Here is a 21,668-nt window from a genome sequence, read left to right as displayed (position 1 = left end):
CGGATTTGAAATGTTGAAGTTGAATTGGGCTTGAGGTACCCTGTGTAATTTTTCTCCTCAAAACGGTAAAAATTTAAGACTAGACTAAAAAATATTAAACACGTAATTTTTATAGGTTGGTACAAGAGAAAGTCAGCCGGGGCATCTAAAAAAGACACCCTGTATAATCTAGATTTCGTCACATATAAAAGACTAGATTTATAACTAGAGCTAAACAGATCGAATAGTTAATTGACGTATTAATAATGATTACACACTTAATACATTTAAATGCCGATATATAACCGTCAGTTAAATTCTATTTGCACAAGGATAAAAAAATAAAAATGTCAGATAAATAAATAATTACATTTTTCATCTCCACTAAAAACCTTAATTAAGTGTCATGTATTAATTGATCAAGCGGACCACGAAAGTAGTGAATTAATAAATAATTACAATTGATGTGAAATAAGTTCACATTTACTTTCTAACGCATGAATTATACATATTTCGTTTATTAACTTTTTATTAGCAAACCAGAAGAACTACGTGAAATGTCCCTCTGGTTACTCCCTGCCTTCATCGTACGGTGGGATATGGCAAAATTTAAAAAAAAAAAAAAAAAAAAAAAAACGAGACACCCTATTATGCATGTAATGTTTGAAGCCCTAAAAGATGAGTACAGGGACGCGAAACCTCCCCCTTCCGCTTATAGATTTATATGTATTACATTCACCCCATAACAATCGTAATCTTTCTAAGTATTTATGGAATTATGCATCTACGTACATATTTATTTATCTATCTTCATCTGTCTTTCTATTTAAGCATTTATCTCTTTGTATATTTTATTCTCTCCATGTATTTTGCTATACTAACCTCCTACCTATTATCTAATTTTTTACTTATGTTTCTATCCCTTCTCTCTCTATCTCTTTCTCTCTCTTTTCTATTTCAAATATCTAACTGTTCCTTCCATCTTCCTACCTCTACGAGTGAATTGGAAAAATCAAATATAAACATCGCATTAGTTCCATCAAGACGCAGCAACCAATGTTCGATGAATACGCGATTATAGAAAACCTCATGTTGAACGTGCTTACATGACAAAGTAATTTCCCAAGGCCTAGTCGAAATGTTGCCTCTATTCTCAGAATAAGTTTGTTTACACATTAAAGAACGTTTTGTTTACAGGGCTAGTTATTTACGCATTGTTGGAACCATTTTTTGTAATTGTTGCTGGACAACGCCTAAAGTCAGAGTTCATCGTACCTGATTAAAGGGTAGCCGTCACCATTTGAATATGCGAATGAACGGGCTTTACTCTTGAGACAGGTCGGTAGAACAAACCGTTGAACCTCTGCTTATTTATAGTCAGTCTGTCATAATTAACCGCTTTGTCCCGTGTACACTCCTTAAAAATAATTCCTTGGTGAAGCGGGTTCACTGATCCTTCTGGCCTCGTCTTAGACCATCGGATTTCCGTCGAAACCCGTTCCGCGTTTTATTTTGCGAAGGACTCTTTGGTACAAAATAGCAACATCGTGTTTTTCCACGTCCACTTTTACCCTCGATGTTTACGGCTATGAGAGGTATTTTTATATCAAAACAAAACGTAATGGACTTATTTGTTGTATAAACAGAGTTCGGATTTTCGCGATAGGAATCTGTAACTGTTATTTCAAATTATGAGGTAGTATTGTATAATTTAATTAATGTTTTAAATAAAACTGTAAACTTTATATGTGTGTAATTGAAAGACTGGAAATCTGTTTGAAAATAAAATAAGACCAAGCCATAAACTTTTCAGATTAAAAGCTACCTTGTTCAATTTTCAACGAAGGATCTCCAAAGCGAAAAACAATAAATCGTACTTTTCATAACTTGATCATTCACTTATGCTTAAATCGAACATTTCCGTTGAAATCTCTAGTCCAATCAAGATATTGCTTATTTCAATTAATTATTCTTTTATGTAAGGTCTTGGTTGAGATGAAAAAGTTAGTGCCAGGAGCGGGATTCGAACGTACGACCTTCACCTCAATACGCCGCTGCTCTAACCACTTGAGCTATTGTGATTTCTCACTTGAAGTCACAAACCTCAAGTGGATTGAGCAATTGAAGTCATGGGTTCGAATTCCGCTCGTGACACTGATCTTTTCATCTCGACCAAGACCTTACATAAACGAATAATTGATTGAAATAAGTAATTTAGTCAATTAGACCACTAAACATAAAATGGATTAATATTGCTTATTTTTTAACTATCAATAAGATATCATGAAATTTTGTGAATTATGAGAAAATCCATTTATTTTTTTAACTATTTTCCTAGAATGATTCTTCTAGTCGAAAAATGTTTAATTAAATTATAGAATTTATTTTAAAACATCTGGTTTTAAACTAGTATTTCATTAATTATTTTTAAACAAATTGAAAAGTTAAAATGCATGTTTGGTTATCAAATTAACCCATAAATTTCGCCATTTCGTTAAGAATATTTGCAAAGTCAAAATGTGAATGTGAAATTCTAATTTTTCTTTATCAAACAATTAAATTTTTGAAAGAATTCCTTTTGAGGACCGTGAGGTGATGAGTATCTAAAGTGGTCGTTTATCGTTTTGTTTAACCTTGTTGTTTTTATTTGTCAGATGTGTTCACTTTGTACTGTGTTCAATGATGTTTTGTCACTGAAATACTTCAAGGATATTTAAGCCAAAATGAAATGGCCAAACGTTTAATTTGTACCTAAAATTTGTTTTCTTAAATATTAACTATTATTCACCGATTTATTCGGCGATGAATTATCGTTTGGCAGAAATAATGACGAGGCTTGCCTCGTAGGTTTCATACGTAATGGTAAATTTATATTAGTCATTGAATAAAAAATAATTAATTGATTTACTTTGGCCTGTTGACAGAAGGAAACCAGCAGAGGTACAACCACAAACAATACTTTCTAGGCTTGTAGTTGGTATATCACTGTGACATAAAAATATATTGCGTTCTTTTTGCGGAAATCAACGGAGCAACTTACATCATTACTTTTAATTTATAAATAACTTTATTTCTCGTGTCGTAATTTCTAAATATAATTGAGAAAATTTCTTATTCAATTAATTCCATTAAATATACAAATGTGAACAAATCTTTATTTAATACTAATATCGTCCATCAAATTTAAAACAGCGCTTTTTTATTGATTTTTTAATTAATTAATGTCAATTAAATATGTAATTTTGTTGAAATTTATCTTAAAACAAAGAAGAGTCAAGCCAAGAGCGAAAGTGCTTCACCTCCTTGAGCCCGCTATTTTTAGATTTTGCATATCCTAGGATATGTTAAATTCCGCCAGGTCAATTACGCCGTTGCACAATGTAAATTGTTTGTTGAAATTATAATCAGTATGGATAGTTCGTTTTCCATGCGGAATATTAACCGGTGAAATACGATACTGAGGTAATCCTGTATTGTCTTTTTCTTAAATATTTTTATCCTGAAAATATTGTTACTTTAATTATTTGGAGATCCTGAGATGCGGTTTGGTGTGACGTAGGCTTTAGAAAAACATTTTCTTTATCGTACCAACGTTTCGATCTTTATTGAGAACATCTTCAGGGCTCAAATTGTCTGTTTTCTGTGTAGATGTGTCATTCTTGTCTGTCGTGTGAGACGCAACTTGAATCAATCAATCTGGATCAAACTATCCAGCGGCCATCGCCTACATTAAATGAATTTGTACGCGCCATACTACGAAGAATCATCAAAAATACACGATAGTCTTAGATTTTAGACATCCTGATGAGGTACGAACAAAACTCCCGTACCATTCAGCAATTAGGGGTAACAAAATTTTCGAACTTCCTGTGACTTCTCTCTGCACAAATATCAGAATCTTGCATTAACCTTGACGTCCATCTTCCGCGTGAATCGGAAAACCTGAGAGATGTTCAACTTGGCCGTTCTTCCTGCCACTTCTCCGCCAAAGGTAACCCTGTGAATCCCACTTTTTCTCCAGGGCCATAAGATCTTGATTAAGGATGGTTAGGATTAATCCCGCCATTGCCAAGACTGCTGGTTAATTAACAGCTCTCTAGAGCCTTGTTATTCTCAAAGCTTTCCCCGGTGGACAGTAGCAATTTGCTTCCGATATTTAAATATTTTCAGAGTTTGAAGACTCACACCCGTAGAGCGTGACCCATTCTTCAGGGACTCCCAATATTGGCCAGCTGTCTACAAAATGATTTTAGAAGTCTTTGTCGAATCAATTCGGATCTGCTCTTAAAGATTGAAATATTACGATGAGTAAAGATTTGGGGTTTTTCGGAGGTCAGACTCAACAATGATCCTCCTAGCAGAAATTCAGCTAATTTGGCCTTCTTTGCGAGTCTTTCGGGTCCCTTGCCACAGTCATCTAATAACTAGTGATCCATTCCTATCCAGCCTATCAGAACTGTAAATTCCACCATTTCATGAATGTCGGTGAATGGCATTATGAGAAATACCTCATAAATCAGGACCCAAGATTGATCCTGGCCTTTCCCGCCCGTGATCTCAAATTACCCCCTACACCTATATTTTTTACTGTACAACTTGTTTATTTTTTATTCTTTGTTCCAAAATCAAATAAAATCTATTTAGGAGAATAACTATAAAAACACTTGTTCGAATTGTGTTGTTTCAATAAATCTCTGAATATTGCATTTTGTTCCACCAAAAACAAAATTTGTCAATGATTTAAAAATTATTTAGCTTAAATATATTTCACTCAAGAGTCATCTCCTTTAAAACAACATTCTTCAGCTTCCAAATTGTAGCAGTTTACAGGGAGCGCCTTTTTACATGGGCCAACAACTTTTACAGTAAACAAAACAACATATAAAAAAAAAGATAAATTGTAACCCAACTTAATTTGTATACCTCCAGAATTGATTAAAAGCACTTATAGCATATACATTACATGTACAGAAGAGAGGTTACACTGGCAAAAACATCTTCATAAAATCTGATAGCCAAGCAGCTAGCTATTCAAGCATTAGCGTGTAAAAAAAATCAAATCAAAATTAGTCGGTGAATGCATCCAAAATCTCCAAATCCTGGTGAAACACAAAAACCTGATAATATCTTGGATGCCAGGTCACAAAGGAATTCGCGAAAATGAAAAAAATATCATACATAGGCCACGAACCTATACTGAGGATAACAAAAACAATTATAGAATTCTCCATCGCAGAATGGATCCAAACAAAACAAAAGGAAAAGTGGATAAACTCTAGCGGCGCTAGACCCAATAAACTTATGATAAAATAACCCCCTCCAAGACAGGCAAACTCGCTGCTGAATTGGAGAGGGCTAGGAGAGACTCAGAGTAGTGATAGCACTATTTACTGGTCACTGGCATCTGAGAAAACATCTACACAGCATAGGCGCATACAACGATGATCACATCTGCAGATTATGCTAGCGAGGAGGAAACAGCCACCCATATCATCTTTGAATGCGAAGCAACAGCTCATTGGAGATTTAACCTAGCGTACGAAAAAATCTAGGGAATGAAATTGTAGAAGCAACAGTCAATGACCTGATACTTCTAAGAGGGATGGAGTCTATTGCACTGAACTAAGGAACTAGGAAGGTATAAAACGCCAGAAGGCTGCAGTACCTGGGGAGCACAAACCCCACTTCCTCATGGATAGTATCCTCATTACGTCACCATCTACCCAACGTAATTCTTATTTTTAATGTATGGTGTTTAGTGACCTTGAGATGAGGTCTGGTGTGACGTAGGAAGGAAAAACACTTTCTTTGTCGTGCTAACGTTTCGACCTTTTCGGTATCATCTTATTTTTAATGCCTTTTTTTTCTATGGCAGACATACAGGGTATACCAAGTAACTTTTCTTTTTCAAATACAACCCTATGGTTTTCTATGCTTATTCTTAATGTAATATTTTTTCATTAAAATTGTTCAAGGATTTGTTTGTGTTTATTAAATAATAATACAATGGATTCGGTAATTTTTGCGTTCAAATGTTTATCCTCCTCCATTTTCAAACTTGGGAATAGCTATCTAGTTAGAGTAGCTAATAGATAACTCAGAAAAATAACAAAACTTAGAATTAATTTTCAATCTTCAAACTTTCAAATGAACACAGACAAACAAAATCTGAGAAAACAAAAAATTGTCCGAGTGGTGATTTTCACGTATGGAAATTCAACCTTTTCAAAATCCCATTGGTTGTGAATGTAGACCCATCAATCCATAAACAAGACTTTTTTTACCCTTTCCAACCCCGCCGTACATGAGCAAGACCCCATACCGGCGGACATAAACAAGACAAGGAACAGCCTGGATTTTAGACCAGGATAATAATATAAGCAGGTGCTAAAAATATTGGACGACGTTATGCTACTCTGGGCGTAAACCTTGATTGTAAGATGGTAATGGGAGGTGAATGATTTTCGGAATTATGATTTTACTCAATTCCAAAATACTGCCGGCCTTATGAAGTGATGGTTTCAGGATGGTCCAAAATAAAGCAGATTTGCTAATTCATTCACGTTTCGACTCTTCGTTGAATGCAACCCAGCCGACTTTCGATCATGCCTACCGTCCACCAGTCTGCTTCCTGCAATTAGTAAAATTCTATAGAAGCTTCTATTAAATCGTCTGTACCCCATCATTGAATCCAATGAAACAATTCTGAGACACCAGTTTGGATTTAAGTCCCTACACTCCATAAGCCAAGAATGTCATCGATTTGTGGACGACTTTTCACCCTACCTTGAACATAAGCTGCGTGGTCCGAGTGTGCTCCTTGACATTGCTCCAGCTTTCGATAGGGTTTCGCACCTATGTCTATTCTTGATTATTTTGACTATCACATAGAGCATGTGCACATCCAAGAAAATATTAAACCAGTAACCTTCGTACATTTAGCTTTCGGTTCTCTGAAACATTTAAAAGGCAACGAAAACGCCATTAACAGGTATTTATAAATAATGCTTAATTGTTTAAATTAGTTATTTATTTGTTTTTACATAGACCAAACCAGTCTTTTCCGTAAAATTATAAAAATAAATTACTTATCAAAATTATGATTACATTTTGGGAAAGAAGACATATTATACTATATAGAAGGGTTATAAATAACATTTATTTATTTTCTTTTGTTCTGTTAAAGACACTTTCTTATAAACAATTTAATTTATATAAATAATCATTTTATATGTCATTTAAAAGGAAGTAAATTGATATTTTCTCTTGTAAACTAAATCAAATCGGCCAAGTATTTTGGAACTTAGCAAATTTTTAATTTAAACTCATTATTTTAAGTACACATTGGTAAATATATTTTTCCTTTGTACATTCAGCAATTCCTTTTCTTTTCTAACAAATTTTTCCTATTTTGTCCTACTTGTCGAGTTTTGCCAATTTCACCTCACCTGGGGTGAGGCGGATATCTTGGAACGTCATGTATGTATCTTTTTTCCCTGTTGAGTCCAAAACGATCACCCCGCCGTAATAGAACGACGACAGATCTTTTTTTATAGCCTCATGACCCAGATTCGCGATGAGCAGGTAGCTGTGCCGACGTGGATAAGTCCTTTCTATAGTAGCCAGATTGTTGTCGATATACCTTGAAACAACAATGGTATAGGTTAGTGAAATAGTTTAATGATTAACACTTTCAGACCATTGCAATTTTAAGGCATAAATGACGTTTATTTAATATGACTGCAGTTTATTAAGAAACTTTCTTAGAAGTTAAATTCAAAAAGAATAATTTTGTTATACTATCTTCTAGTACATATTAGTAATTCATAGGTTATAAGTCAAATTAAATATTCAAAAGTAAATATTTGTGACAATAATAAATGTACCTTATCGCTGTGTTGGGCACCAACTGGTGGTCCTTCCAAAGTCCGTGCATGTATAGGCTTGGATTGACGTCCCTGAGAGAAGACATGGCTGCGATTATTTCCGCAGAGGCTAAAGGCAGTTTAGCATGAGAATAGGGCAGCCACGGCCGGATGTGGTTGGGGTTGAAACCGATATTCCTCCTCTCGCCCCAGTGCATCGGCCCTAAATGGTGTGCGTGTTGTAAATCCGATATCTGCAGATAATATAATAAAAAATCATTATTTGTTGTGTAATAAATTTTTATAAACCTGGTTTTAAAATTAAATATATGCATAAGTCCTAGATAACAAGAGGGACTGAAAACTGGTTAAATTGGTAACCATCAGACACAAAATTTGTAATCTGTACCGATTACTCAGCACGGTCTCAGCCATGCTAAACAAATTCTCCGGGGACCCATTAATTGGAAAGATTTATGAAAGCTAAAAGTCATAGAAAGAAAAAAGTAAGAGGTATTGAGGTCTTGAGGATTCCGGGTCAAGTCAGCCTTAAAGGAAATGAAAAGGCTTACAAAGCTGCAAAAGAAGCGGCAACAATGCCACATGACCCGGGCATTAAAAGCGCATTGAAAAGATTAAGCTGGAGTGACTGTCAAGTCCGCTGGACTATGGCCGAAAAACTAAAACCTATGATACCTTGGGTTACACCCCCTGACACATGGGCACCTCCTCGTCGGAAAGAGACGCATGAGATTCCCTGTGCTGCTCGTCCATGACTGTGAAACATATTTTAGAAGAGTACGACTAACACCGCACAGGATTCGGTGAGGCCTGCCAATCGATTTACGGAAAGTATTAAAGCCCAACAGTGATCATAAAGATATACTCATTGATTATTTGAAATCATAAACGCTTATGGTTATACATAACCCCCTCACACCTGGTTCTTACTTCTATTCTTGGTATGAATGTATTTATTTGCGTGCATCGTGAGGATGAATGGAGTGGTTAGTGCCGGAAGGCCTGTCAAACGTGTTAGGTCTATTTGTATAGTCAACGAAGCTTGATGGCTAATATTTTGATAAATTATCTGTGTTTGTTTCATTTTTCTTTAGTCATTAGTCAAAACTTGATGGATTCTTCCGACTCACCTCACGTTCTGGATCTTGAATGTCCAGTAGTCCGATCTCATCACCGTAAAATATTCCCGGAGTTCCAGGAAGCGTCATCGTCGTGAGAATTGCTGCCAGTGTCGCGTTTCCGAACATCGCCTTCGACGCCAGGCGCTGTCCCTCCATGTCGCCGCAAGTCCAGTACACCCAAGGGTAGCCCGGGGTCGAGTAGATGACGCCCTGCTGTACCTTGTCCAATTTCTGTTTGATGCTCTTGGTCCCATCGATAAACGGATCGAGTTTGACGTTGATCAGATCGAATGATTTGAGTACGACGTTGATCTTCCCGTCTGCATTGGGCATTTCCGATTCCTGCAGGTGGTTCAAAACTGTCTCGGAGCAGATGAGGATTTTGTCGAAGTTCTGGTTGTATTTATTCAATTCCTCTCTCCATTCCGAAACTTGCTGTATGAATTTTTCATCGGTCAAGAAAGATTCTAGCCCGTGCAGGTAAAACCCGTCGACTCCGTTGTTGAGCCAGAAAGTGAGAACTTTAGTGATTTCCCCCCTTTCGGCTTCTCGGAGATGCGTTTTATTAAAGGAGTTTATTAAAATATGATTGTTGACAATAACATGCTTTGATGTTTCTCTTTCTTGGACGTCTTTGTGTGGTTTTATTCTCAGTTTGTCGAAATAAGGATGAATAGGAAGGTCTAGAATCACAGAAATGTTTCGATTGTGCAGCATTTCGACCAGTACTCTGAAATCGTCGAAATTTCCAATGTTCGGGTCGATTTGTGTCAGGCTCTGCACGTCATCGAAATATTCTGGATAGTTCTTGCTCTGGAATATATAGCTGAGCCGGACTCCTCTAACTCCAAGGCGTTCGAGGTAGGAGATCCTCGAAGAAATACCTTTGAGGTCGCCTATCCCGTCGGAATCGGCGTCTTGGAACGACGGTGGGAATATCTGGTAAATCAAGGAGCCCTGGTGCCATGCCCTCGGGGGATCACATCTCGTCGGTATCGTTGCCATGTATCCTATTATGATGCACACGCACGCTACCGTCAACGACATGACTCCCCAAAAGCACCATCGCCTGATTATCGGCCAATTCCAGGAGACGAATGCGTAGTCTTTCGCCGCCTTCCCAAGGCCGAGCAAGTTCGCCGAGTTTCTCAAACCGCCCTTTTCCTGTTGGAAACAATGTTAATTACTTCATTTTAATTAAGGAAATGACAAATGATAAAACCTACTGTGGCAGATGGGTCCGTAGCGAGAGTTAGGTAATCAAGCAGTTGTGCAGACGCGGTACTATCGTGCATAACAGAACACGAACTGGAAGATGAACTCTCTTCAAGACCAACATTAGCTAACATAGGTTCTGTAAAACAAATATAAGTTTTAGCATATCTATGAACCAAATTTATCGGTGATTAACAAACTTCATGACTTAGTAATAGAAAACAGGATAGAATGCCATAAAAATATTTAATAGTATGTAAATAAGTCTAATAATAGTAAATATATTAAGTTTATTAATTAATTATTAATTTTAATTAAAAGAAAGTAGAACATTCCATGAAATTTGGCTCTTTTTGAGAGGTGTTGTATCTCCGTTCTGTACTGCTCACCTGAGAGTACCAATTCATCAAGGAATTTAGGAATTTTAGTGACTATATTTTTTTACGGTTATTCGACCACAGCATCTTCTCTGTGGTGAGGTAGAACCCCAGACTGTTAATAGGTGCGTTGGGGGTCTCTTCTGCGTCTCCGCAGGATCTGCACGTTGGGGTTGGATGACACAATATTTTCTCAAGTGCCCATTCATTCCGAGGTGCCCCGACAAGAATCCTGGTAGGATTCGAAGTCTGTTCCTGCTTCCTTATCTATTGCTATTGCTTTGGTTTTAAATATCTCCATAAGGATTGTTTAGGTTCAGTGAGTGAATTTTATCGTTTCCTCACTTTCACTTCTTTCCAAAAATGTTCGTTGATAGAATGGATACTACAAAAGGGTTCAAGGCCTATCAGCGGTGTGATAGTCCCCTTTCCATGCAAGGGCATCTGCAAGGAAGAACGAATCCTTTCTACTCCGAGAGAGCTAATGCGTTTAAAGATCTATTGGCTGTCTAGTTTTCCCACATGATAGCTATACATTTGTCCTCTGATTAAATTGAATTGAGCATGGATAGATTGCGGTTTGAAAGTTACATCTATACTTGCATATGGCTCTCATAAAAATATACGTACTAGAATTAGAAGGAATCGGTTTCGAAGTGCCGTGATCCGAAAACTCTGCTTGATTGGCTAAACTCGCCGGGATTGTACTGATTTCTGTATCCTCGCTCGATGGGCTCAGCTGCCTTTCATAGCCTGAAAAAATATAACTATTTAATTTTGTTACTGTAGAAGGAATCAGCTTTCTGTGCTGTAAATGACAACAGACAAATAAATCTATTGAGAATATATTGATAAGAATAAATGAAATTATTAATAGGAAACAATTATGCATATTTATATTAAACCCAAGGAATTTAACGCATTTTTAAATCAGAAGTATTCTATTATACGTCAAGTTATTCCAAAAGTTAATCCATAGAACGGAGCACATTTTTATTACCGTTACATTGTACAATTATATATATATACCTAAATGACATGGATGGTGGCTATGAATTTTTTTTTAAATTCCATCCCTTGTATATATATACAAAAAAGTAAAAAAGTTATTCCAAAAGTTAATCCACAGAACGGAGCACATTTTTATTGCCGTTTCATTGTACAATTATATTTATGTAATATTATATATTATATATTATNATATATATATTTATTAATATTATATATGATTATACATGAAGACTTGAGGTAAGTACCGATTTCGTAAAAGGAAAAATTACATAATCACATTACTTTTCACGTTTGAATTTTTAGAAAACTTTACACTTTATTTAGAAGACTGCAGAAGTAGTCTAAGATCTCTTAAAAAAGTGCACGAATTATAGTTGTACTATGGTATAAGATTTTATAATCTAAAAAAAAAGTTGTGAAAAAATACAAACACATTTCAAGAAAATTTCACCTAATAAAGGATTAAAATAGTTAAAAAGGAAGCATTTTCTATCTATACGTAAAGATCAGATTTTTTATTACATTAATCTTCCGAAAAATTTTGAATATCAATTTTGTGAAAGCAAAAACGTTAAATAAATAAATAAGGTGATGCCTAAAAGATGTGTTAAAATTCCATGGACTACAAAGGACACCCATCAAAGAACCTATCAGGTTCAGCCCTCCCAATGCTACAAAAGGGACTGCAAAAACCTGCTTAAAGATGTGGGAAAAACGAAACTCACATGAACATGTAATTTTAGAAAACCTTAGCTTAATCACAAATTTGTTGAGGATCGCGGTGCGCTCAAAAAGAAGTGAGTATTGCTAATTCTTTCTGACCGCACCCCTGATTTATCTTACCTTCCTTAGCTTATATTTGTGAATATAAAAATGCCTAAAAAATTCCCTAAATGTTAGTTAAGAAAGATCAAAACTATTAAACAAGAGAGCATATTTGGCGTATACGTATGGTTAAACAAAATTATTAGATTTGTTGAACCTTTTGAAATCGCTACCCTAGAATTGACATTGGCTGCATAGAACATCAATTAAACATGCATTCAGGTTCATGCAATAAAGGTTACAAAAGTGACAAGAATATGGTCATAGGTGTTTACAGAAACGAAATTCACCACATCTCATGTTACAAAGCCTTCGCTGTAAACAGGTCCATTTCATAAAGGCAAAACTGCCTAAAGAAAAAATGACAACTAAGAAAGTATTATTTCTGAAAGAAAATTAATTTTCCATGATGTGTGTATAAAGTAGTGTCAAACCACATTAATAGATTTTGTAAACCTCTTGAAAACATTATTATAGAAATGACTTTGACTACAAAGGACAACAATAAAAAACGCAATCAATTTCAGTCCACTAAATAATACAAAAAGGGAACAATATTTCCATAGATATGAAAAAAATATCTCTCAAGATCAAATCTTACAGAGCATTAGCTTACATAAACAACGGCCATTTTATGAAGACAAAAACGCGTTGACACGGCGCAAAATGGGATTTTTTCAAAAACACCGGTACCCCGAGGGTTCATACAACCTCGCAGTTAAAATACCCTAATTAAAAAAACACTAGATTATTATATTATTTTGAACTTTTTAAAACTTTACCTTAAAAATAATTATGATTACACCAATCTAAGATTCAACAGACTCTAAAAAAATCAACAGAGAGGCCGCAACGTAAACTTTACCAACTTTTTAACTTAAAAATAGATCAGATAGAATAAAGTTGACTGCATAGGACTCAAACCAAAGATGCGATTAGGTTCATTAAATTAATAGCTACACAAGAGACTGCAAGAAACGGCTCATTGATGGTAAAAAAACGAAACTGACCTCAACGACAAATCTTACAAATCCTCAGCTTATTTATACATGGTTTGCAGAGGCAAAAACGACAACAAAGGAATTTAGCCTGGCTGTTCAAATTCTCAACAGAGATTGCATTGTCTTCTGAATTAGTATAAAGTATTATAATAACATTTGAACATTTTGAAAATTTTAGCCCTTCATTAAATATAATTTCAGAAATTACGAATAAAAGAGTGAGCAGGTTATCACCCCAAAATTTACTACAGGAACCGCAACATAAAAATCCAAATCTCAGTTTATAATATACAGAACATTTTGTGAAAGCATAAACATCAGAAGAAGACAACAAAGTAGCATATATGAAAATACTAAAATTTGTCAAAGATAATCTATTTTCAAGTGCATGCACATGTTTAATTTTTCTAATTTTCCCCTCAAGACAGTATTTAATATTTTATTGGCTATTCGAATTTTTTTACTTACTCCCAGGTGTCGTGTTGATTGCAAGGGGGTGGTGAAATTGTCCTGTCGGCGATGGCGTCAAAAGTGGACAATTTGAAATACTTTCTTCATCGCCGACGACCATGAATTCCGGGGACGCCCCCCCGATTCCGAGGTAGAGACTGTTGGGTGTCCCAGGCTCTGTGCTCATCTGGAATAAATCAAATCTAGTTTAATTTTTGTAAAAAACTTCTTATCTAAATATGTAAGGTGGGAAGTTTAGGTGCCGACAAACATCTAAGGTTATCGCCGGCCCTCTGAGTGTTTTCTTTCTTTTGCTTGTCTTTTACACGCATTTTTCAACCTGCAGCCATTGAGCGTCTCGATTTGTTACTGACTCTCTGATTTTGAAATGAAAACGAAGTCATTATCTTAAAATACTAGCCTCCCATTTGTATTTCAGGTTGCAACTGCAGAGACACACTAGATATACAATATATATTCATACACACATCACCACCCTGTGCACACATAGAAGTCTGGTCACATTCACTCCTCTAGAGAACTGTATTACTCGGTGCGGGGTTGAACCCACACCATTCTCGCTAATAACTAACTTTTACTCTCCGGACGTCACGCACTCACTACATTGTAGTTGACATTCCTCGGAGCGGCGTTGAACAACACTTTTTCACGCTAATATATTACATTCTTTCCACTAAATTAACATAAAGTCAACAACCGATACAAACAGAGAAGTATGGTCACATTCACTCCCCCAGAATACCAAACATTCTTTGGGGCGGTCTAAAACTAAAAAAGACATTAATTATTGCTAAATATTTATCAATTTATTCTTAACAACCAAATGTACAAAACCTGGTGCATAATTTACTCATTTACCTCCCAAATATCGGATTATTTTTCTACTTTTACAAAAAATTTGGTAACAATTATTTTCATAAAACATATTCTGCATGCACTTTAAATACTACTTTCAATCAATTAATTATTCTTTCTATGTAAGATCTTGGTTGAGATAAAAAGTCAGAGTCCCGGCGGGATTCGAACCCACGACCTTCGGCTAAATACGCCGCTACTCAATCACTTGAGCTATCGTGACTTCGATCCTCTCGACATCAACTCTCCATCTCAACCTACAACCGTTCGAATTTATACTCTTTTTGCCATTTTCAAATGTCGTGTAATCGAATTGGATTCTCAGCGACTTATGAAGTGGCCACGGGGGAGCTGTTTCTTGAAGAGATATTTCTTTTACTTTTTAAATCCATTTACGTTTTCGTGGTCAATTGACCAAGTTACTTCTTTCAATCTATTCTAAAAAAAATTATTCTTTCTATGTAAGGTCTTGGTTGAGATTAAAAAAGAAAGGCAAAATGGCAAAAAGAGGGAAAATTCAAACGGTGGTAGGTTGAGATGGAGAGTTGGTGTCCGAGAGCATCAAAGTCACGATAGCTCAAGTGGTAGAGTAGCGGCGTATTTAGCTGAAGGTCGTGGGTTCGAATCCCGCTCGACTTTTTATCTCAACCAAGACTTTACATAGAAAGAATAATTAACTGATTGAAAGAAGTAATTTGGTCAATTGATAACGAAAACGTAAATGGATTTAAATACTACTTTAAAAACCTAAACAAAGGATTAATTATATTTTCATGGTCAAGGTCGTGGCTTTAAAATGAAGAAATTTTTTAAAGCTCTATTCTATTGTGCTTGTTTAGTTTAACGCTATCAATTTTAGACGGTCAAGTAGATATTGCAAGCACACAAAACGGGCTAAATACTTGAAACCAGAAGTAGTTAGTTCATTAGAATATTTGTGTATAAAATGCGATTTAAAAGTTCCCTTAATGTATAATGGCCTTGCCACCACTTTGTCCAATTAGTTCATTCGGCTTCAATGAATTTCGGCCTTCTTCCAGTTGTACGAGTTATTATCTTTCACAGGATTGGTCTACTCTGGTCTGCAAATGTAATCAAGCTTAAATACTACAAGTACACTTTATAAAATTGAAACTAAAAATATAAAAAATGGGACCATACTTTTTCTAGCCAGTATTAAAATAAATAGAATTTCAAAGTTTATTTTCAGAAAGATAAATCTAATTTAAAGGTGCATTTTTTAAGCGTGACAGCTCAAGAATTTATTAAAAAATAACTTTACAATCACTTTCATACTTATCGAAAGACAAACGTAAAGCTTCATTGCTTTACTTTGCCAACAACTTCTTTTTAAAAACGAAATTGATACATATTTCTGTTTCTGCTAAAAAAACAGTTCTAAACTTTTTTCTTCAACATTGAAAGTTAAGAAAGTTAAGTTTTCACTTCGATTTTAAACTAACATACTTTAATTTGATGAGTAAGATTGAACAAACCATAACAAGTTTGTTGAATTAAAATTTTGTTTAAGGCAATTTTTTTCTAGCTTAGTTACATATATTTCAATATTTGTATAATAAAAAAGAAATTAGAATGCTTTCAGAAGACACAATTTATATTATTAAGTTATTCTGTTAACAATTGAAATTAATAAATGAATAACATATAATAATGTCAACTCCAAGGAATAAAATATGTAAGTTTCTGAAAAAAAAATCAAATCATTTTTTCTCTTTGCCATCGTGGTTAAAGGAGTGTGTATATTTTTATATTTTATTAATTATTATATAATATGTTAATTTAAAAATTGAATAACCAATATTTTTGGTCTCATTAAAAAAATTAAATATCAACCAAGCAAAGACGATTAAATAAATAGTAGATAAATAAAATTTTATAGTTTGCATTATAAGAAAAGCTTCATATACTGTTGTTGTCTTACAAAATTGATTTAAACAGGGATTTTTATTACACCGTAGTAGAAGGATGAACTATTAAAATGATATGATTTAATTAAGATATGTTGGTCAAAAACGAATCACAGCAGAGAAGCAATGATTGAAAGTAGCCTTCTATTTTTTAATCAAGGAATTCAAATCAACAACAAAAATTACTGTCAGGACTTAAATATTTCGTAACTTAGTCTGTTATTAGCTAAATCTAACGAATACATATAACAAACTTTTCAAAAATTCACTACTTAAACTCATACCTATTGTTTTAATTTTTAAATTTGAAAACATCAAAATTAATTTTAAAAAATTGGGATTTCCAGATCACTCAGTGCCTGTGAGGTATTTTGATAATAAAGAGTAAACTATTTTCTTTTAGGTAATAATTGTGCCTCTTAACCTGATGAACGTCTAAATGTTTTTGACATGTTTTCTTATAATTTCAAATATTAAGTATTTCAAATTATTGTAAAGCAACGATGGCTGTCTAAACTCTTGAAACAACATTAAAAATAACAAATACCTCACAAACTTGGTAAAGAATTATACCTCCAAATATTCAATCGGTGTAATTGATGTTGGTGTTATTTTTGAAAACTTTAGTATTTTAAACTATATTAAAAATGTTTGGTATCATTTGAATAAAGTCGCTATTCAATTATGTATTTCTGTGTCGAATTTTTTACTCTCATTTTTTCTTGTTTTCTTTCTTTGTTTTGTGTAAAGGTGGCCAAATACAAATGAGACATCCTGTATATACATTCACGGTGATAGATTAATTTTCCTTTGATAAAACAGGGTTGTAATGCTACCTAACCATTGTTTACGCTTGTTCATTTCGAAATTAATGAATGTCTGTCCAACTTTTTTTTGGTGAACCCTGTTTACTGAATAATTACAATTATGATATAATAAGGTACTTAACTATCAGTAAAATAATTATATATCTATTTATTACAAATGATATATTACACAAAAGTAGCGGAATTAACCAAATTATTGTTGTGACGGTAACGAATACTTCGAAAAATTACAGTTAACTGTTTATGTGATTGAATCATCCATTGAAAGACCGCATTCTTCCTCAGGTTTTTTTTTATCGGAACGTGAATCAGATTATAAATTAATCTAAATGGATAATCTACAGTCAATTATACATTGTAATTGTATTGTAAAATTACTTGTGATTTTCTGTAAAATGTCGGGATAAAAAGGGAAAAATAATTTACACTTTGCAGTTTGCATTTAGTCGAAATATGTTTTGATCTCTTGAATAAGGCCGTGAAAGTTATTTTGTTATGAATAGACGTGCCAACTGAAACATTAGACGCAATTTTAAACTAATACGTTGGACGAATTATCGTGTTATGAGAAAAATAAATAATACATTATAATTAAAATTAAAAATAAATTATTAATAATTAAATAATTTTAATTAAATCTTACTTTGTTTTTAATGTGCAAAAATAGAAATAAGTTTTCACTTTATTGAAAATCCTTTATAGCTGTATTTTTTGAAGCTTTAGCTTGACTGTTCCGAATTAACTAACAGCTAAATACGACTGCCTGAGCGATGCCAAGTTTATTAAGTAATTATTTCTAACAATTGAACCGAACAGGTTGAGTACCATTTGGTTTATTGATAAATACCCGGCTACTTCAGTAGTTCAGCAGTGGTTTATTATCGGTAAATTCGTATCTGCGACCTGTTTCCAACGGATAAATTTAGAGCGAGGTGAAATTCTAAAAATAAACTATTTCTTCAATGATAGATCCACTAACCTTTGGGGAATGGAGCTTATATTACGTTGGAGCGATATACGGCCGTAGATCCATTCAGCCGTAGAGCATTGCGAGTGGACGGCGTGGTCGGTCGTCGGATGGGATGAAACAGCCGGGGGCGGCCATATACTGTGTGACGTCTCCACCCCACTTCTACGATCAATAGCTCTCGCCGCCACATTCAATTTTATTCATTCAATGTCAGCTAGGGGTAATATTGTGGTGTGCCTGACTAAAACGTATCGACCTTACGTCACAAGGGTGTACAATTTTCCAAAACTTAAACGGAGTATTTTCATTGAGAGATTTCCTATTTGGGTCTGCGGGGTGATGAACCTTTAGTTGTTTTCCTATCATTTTGGGCGTTTCGCCTTCAAGCCATCGTAAGTGATGAGTTGCCCATCTACCGATAGTACTTTCCCCCATAATATGAATATAAAAACAGACCAAAAACAGAAATTGGCGGATCTAAATGACCAGGTGTTTTAGATGAGGTACTTGTAAAATTAATTTCAAGCTTGCCAATTATTTTGTGGCCTGTCTAACCTCGCTGTGTCTGCTTGAAGCTCTAAACCAGGGGTGGTTATAGAGACTGGGGTCAATGAGATCAGACAAGAGTGAATGCACGAATTAAAAGGACGTCAAATATGTTATCCCTATTTACCGATAATTAATATACACTGATGGACAAAATTAACGCACCTTCCTTAAATTTTAATGCATCTAGGTTTATTCACATTTTGCAAACCAAAAATAGGTTGCAAGAATAAGTCGTTTAAGAAGGAAAATATTCATTACCTGATGCTACAAAAACAGTTATTGAGTAAAGAATACAAAACCAGAAAATTCAAAAACGAAAACTTTTGTCCATTTTAATACCGAATATTTCCATCTCGGGTCATGAATCTCGCCCGTTAAACGCTTTTGTATTCCTGGAAAAAGAGTTCAGATAAAACCCTGAGGATTTCTTTCTTCATCAAGAACAGCCGTTTCCAACCTTTTAGGGTGCCATCGTACGCGTCGCTTAGGTTGGTCCCTAATGTGTCGGGTTTAAATCTGGAGATGGCCGCACCATGCACTCAATTCCAACGTCGTTCAGATAGTCATCCAATATACGTGCTCTACTAGACATTATCCTGCATTGGTAAGAATCTCTCAAATGGCACTTGTAGTTATGTTATGGTTACGTTTTGTAAGTTCCTCGGTGAACTTAGAGAACCTCCTCGCACAACAACCAATTCGGTGCTGCAGTCCAAGGAAATGCCACCCCAGAACATCAATAACCCACCATGCCTCCTGAGGAAACGTACAGCATAAGTACCTTTCTCCCGAGCTTCTCCATATAAAATTACCCATCAGAAAATGTGAGGCTCATGTAAAGAGAATTTTGCAATGTCCACTTTTATATAGTTTATTTGCTCTTATGTAGTTATATTCTGAGCGCTTTACGAGCTTTAGTTCGTTATTTTATTTTCGCAAAGGTTGGAAGAAAATGATAATATAGATTGTTGACATCTTTGTGGGATTTCTAAATTTTAAGCACATTTCAAATTATCAACTTTTTTATTATTATTTAAGTTGAACACGCTAGGTTGTCAATTCTAGCTCTCTAATTGTTTTTGTCACATTTCAGATCTAAATAAGCGAATAATTTACGGTACGCCATGAGATACAAAATAACATTTAAGAATTTACTAAGGATTCTACTCAAAAAATTATTGAACGTAAAAAGTTTTGCGTAATTCACCAATCCCTAGGAAGTTGTGTCAGAGAGTATTGATTTTTTAATGTTCTTTAAAGATCTTCAAAAGAAAAGATTCTTCAAAGTGGTTAAATGTGTACGTTTGTGCTCACGAATTCTTTAGACAATTTAACGTAGATGTTAAAAACGATCCCAATTTTGAAGAAAAATGCATAGGCAATAAAAAAAATTATTTTTTGTGGAATAAGTCCGTTTTTCCGATTTAAAAAAAGATAGTTTCTTCTCAACGAAATGAATTAGAAAACACGTTTTTGCTACATTTTACTCTATTTACAGTTTCCTATCACCAAATGTTTTTCTCGTCTTATGGCGAACCACCCTGTAAATATGCTTGCATGATTGACGGTTTTGAGTGTGGTGTAATACCATACTACTTTACCTACTGTTGGGCTTGCACAGAGATCCAACAGATGCCACAAGCATGTACACTTGAATTCGAGTTATTATATCCGCGTTTTGCCAACGAAATGTCACATTTTTAGGCGGTTTTTTATTGAACAATCGAATAGTTTAATGATAAAAAAAGCTAAACACATTTCATGTAATATGCTAGAGTACATATTAACCATCGGCTTGAAAGCAAATTTAAAGTATTATTTATTACTTCAGATTACTTTTTGAAATATAAGACGCTATAAGTAGTTTTACCCGTAACATTATTATTATATAATTTAAGTCATAATTGTTGAAATATTAGAAGAGATATGAAGATGATAAATGACACAATCTTCCTACTAAGATGAGGTTGAATACATTTCAGGAAATATTACAAGTGAAAAGAATGTAGAGATAACGTAAAAAAAGGTATTTAAAATGGCGAGACAAATGAAAATGTCATGAGATGTGAAAAACAAAGTATAAAATGTTTATAAAATTTGAAAATATATAAAATCAAGGAAACATGAATAATAGGTAGTTTATTGCAAATGATTGTGCTTGTTAATTTAGTCAAAATTATTTGTCCAGCTCCTTAATTAGTTCAAAAATGTTTTAACGGCTGTTTAGTTTTATATTTTATGTTTGTATCAGGTTTTGGGCTTGTGTTAGTTTATTAGAATGAACGAAATTTATTAAACGAAAAAATGAAGGGGTTGTTTATAAAACCGCCCCAAAGAATATCGACTACCATGTAGTGAGTGCGTGACGTCCGGAGAGTAAAAGTTAGTTATTAGCGAGAATGGAGTGGCTTCAACCCCGCCCCCAGGTATATCTAACACTCTTCGGGAGCGAATATGACCAGACTTCTAAGTTTGTATACGGTGGTGATGAATAAATATATGTTGTATGACTAGTGTCCATTCTGTAGTCGACAACTTGTGGCACAATGTGTATGTCTAGCATTTTAAGATATTTTTTAAGTTTTCATACAAAAGTAGAGAGTCAATAATAGGTCGAGACGCTCAAATGGCTGCAGAATGAAAATATGAGATA

General features: G+C 34.4%; 1 protein-coding gene across 1 annotated transcript; it reads right to left on the bottom strand.

The window, feature by feature from the left end:
* Positions 1 to 7,114: 7,114 nt before the first annotated feature.
* LOC106663935 (neutral and basic amino acid transport protein rBAT-like) lies at positions 7,115 to 18,596 on the bottom strand. The gene is made up of 7 exons (XM_014389188.2): positions 18,476 to 18,596; positions 13,884 to 14,052; positions 11,209 to 11,331; positions 10,213 to 10,340; positions 8,996 to 10,150; positions 7,866 to 8,098; positions 7,115 to 7,621 (listed from the first exon to the last, which is right to left on the bottom strand). The coding sequence occupies exons 2-7, from the start codon at positions 14,050 to 14,052 to the stop codon at positions 7,396 to 7,398; spliced, it is 2,034 nt and encodes a 677-aa protein (XP_014244674.1). The 5' UTR covers positions 18,476 to 18,596; the 3' UTR covers positions 7,115 to 7,395.
* Between the last annotated feature and the right edge of the window lie 3,072 nt (positions 18,597 to 21,668).

The sequence above is a fragment of the Cimex lectularius genome, unplaced genomic scaffold (assembly GCF_000648675.2).
Source record: "Cimex lectularius strain Harlan isolate CLEC.00 unplaced genomic scaffold, Clec_2.1 scaffold7, whole genome shotgun sequence".
NCBI classification, from domain to species: Eukaryota; Metazoa; Arthropoda; class Insecta; order Hemiptera; family Cimicidae; genus Cimex; species Cimex lectularius.
This window is presented reverse-complemented; position numbering and strand designations above follow the sequence as displayed.

Excerpts from the sequence above, each read along its gene's own strand:
- LOC106663935 (XM_014389188.2), bottom strand. The coding sequence starts at position 14,052 with ATGAGCACAGAGCCTGGGACACCCAACAGTCTCTACCTCGGAATCGGG. Across the intron at positions 10,341-11,208 it reads ACCGATTCCTTCTAATTCTA|AACCTATGTTAGCTAATGTT; the intron begins GTACGTATATTT and ends TTTGTTTTACAG. Across the intron at positions 7,622-7,865 it reads GTGCCCAACACAGCGATAAG|GTATATCGACAACAATCTGG; the intron begins GTACATTTATTA and ends TGTTGTTTCAAG.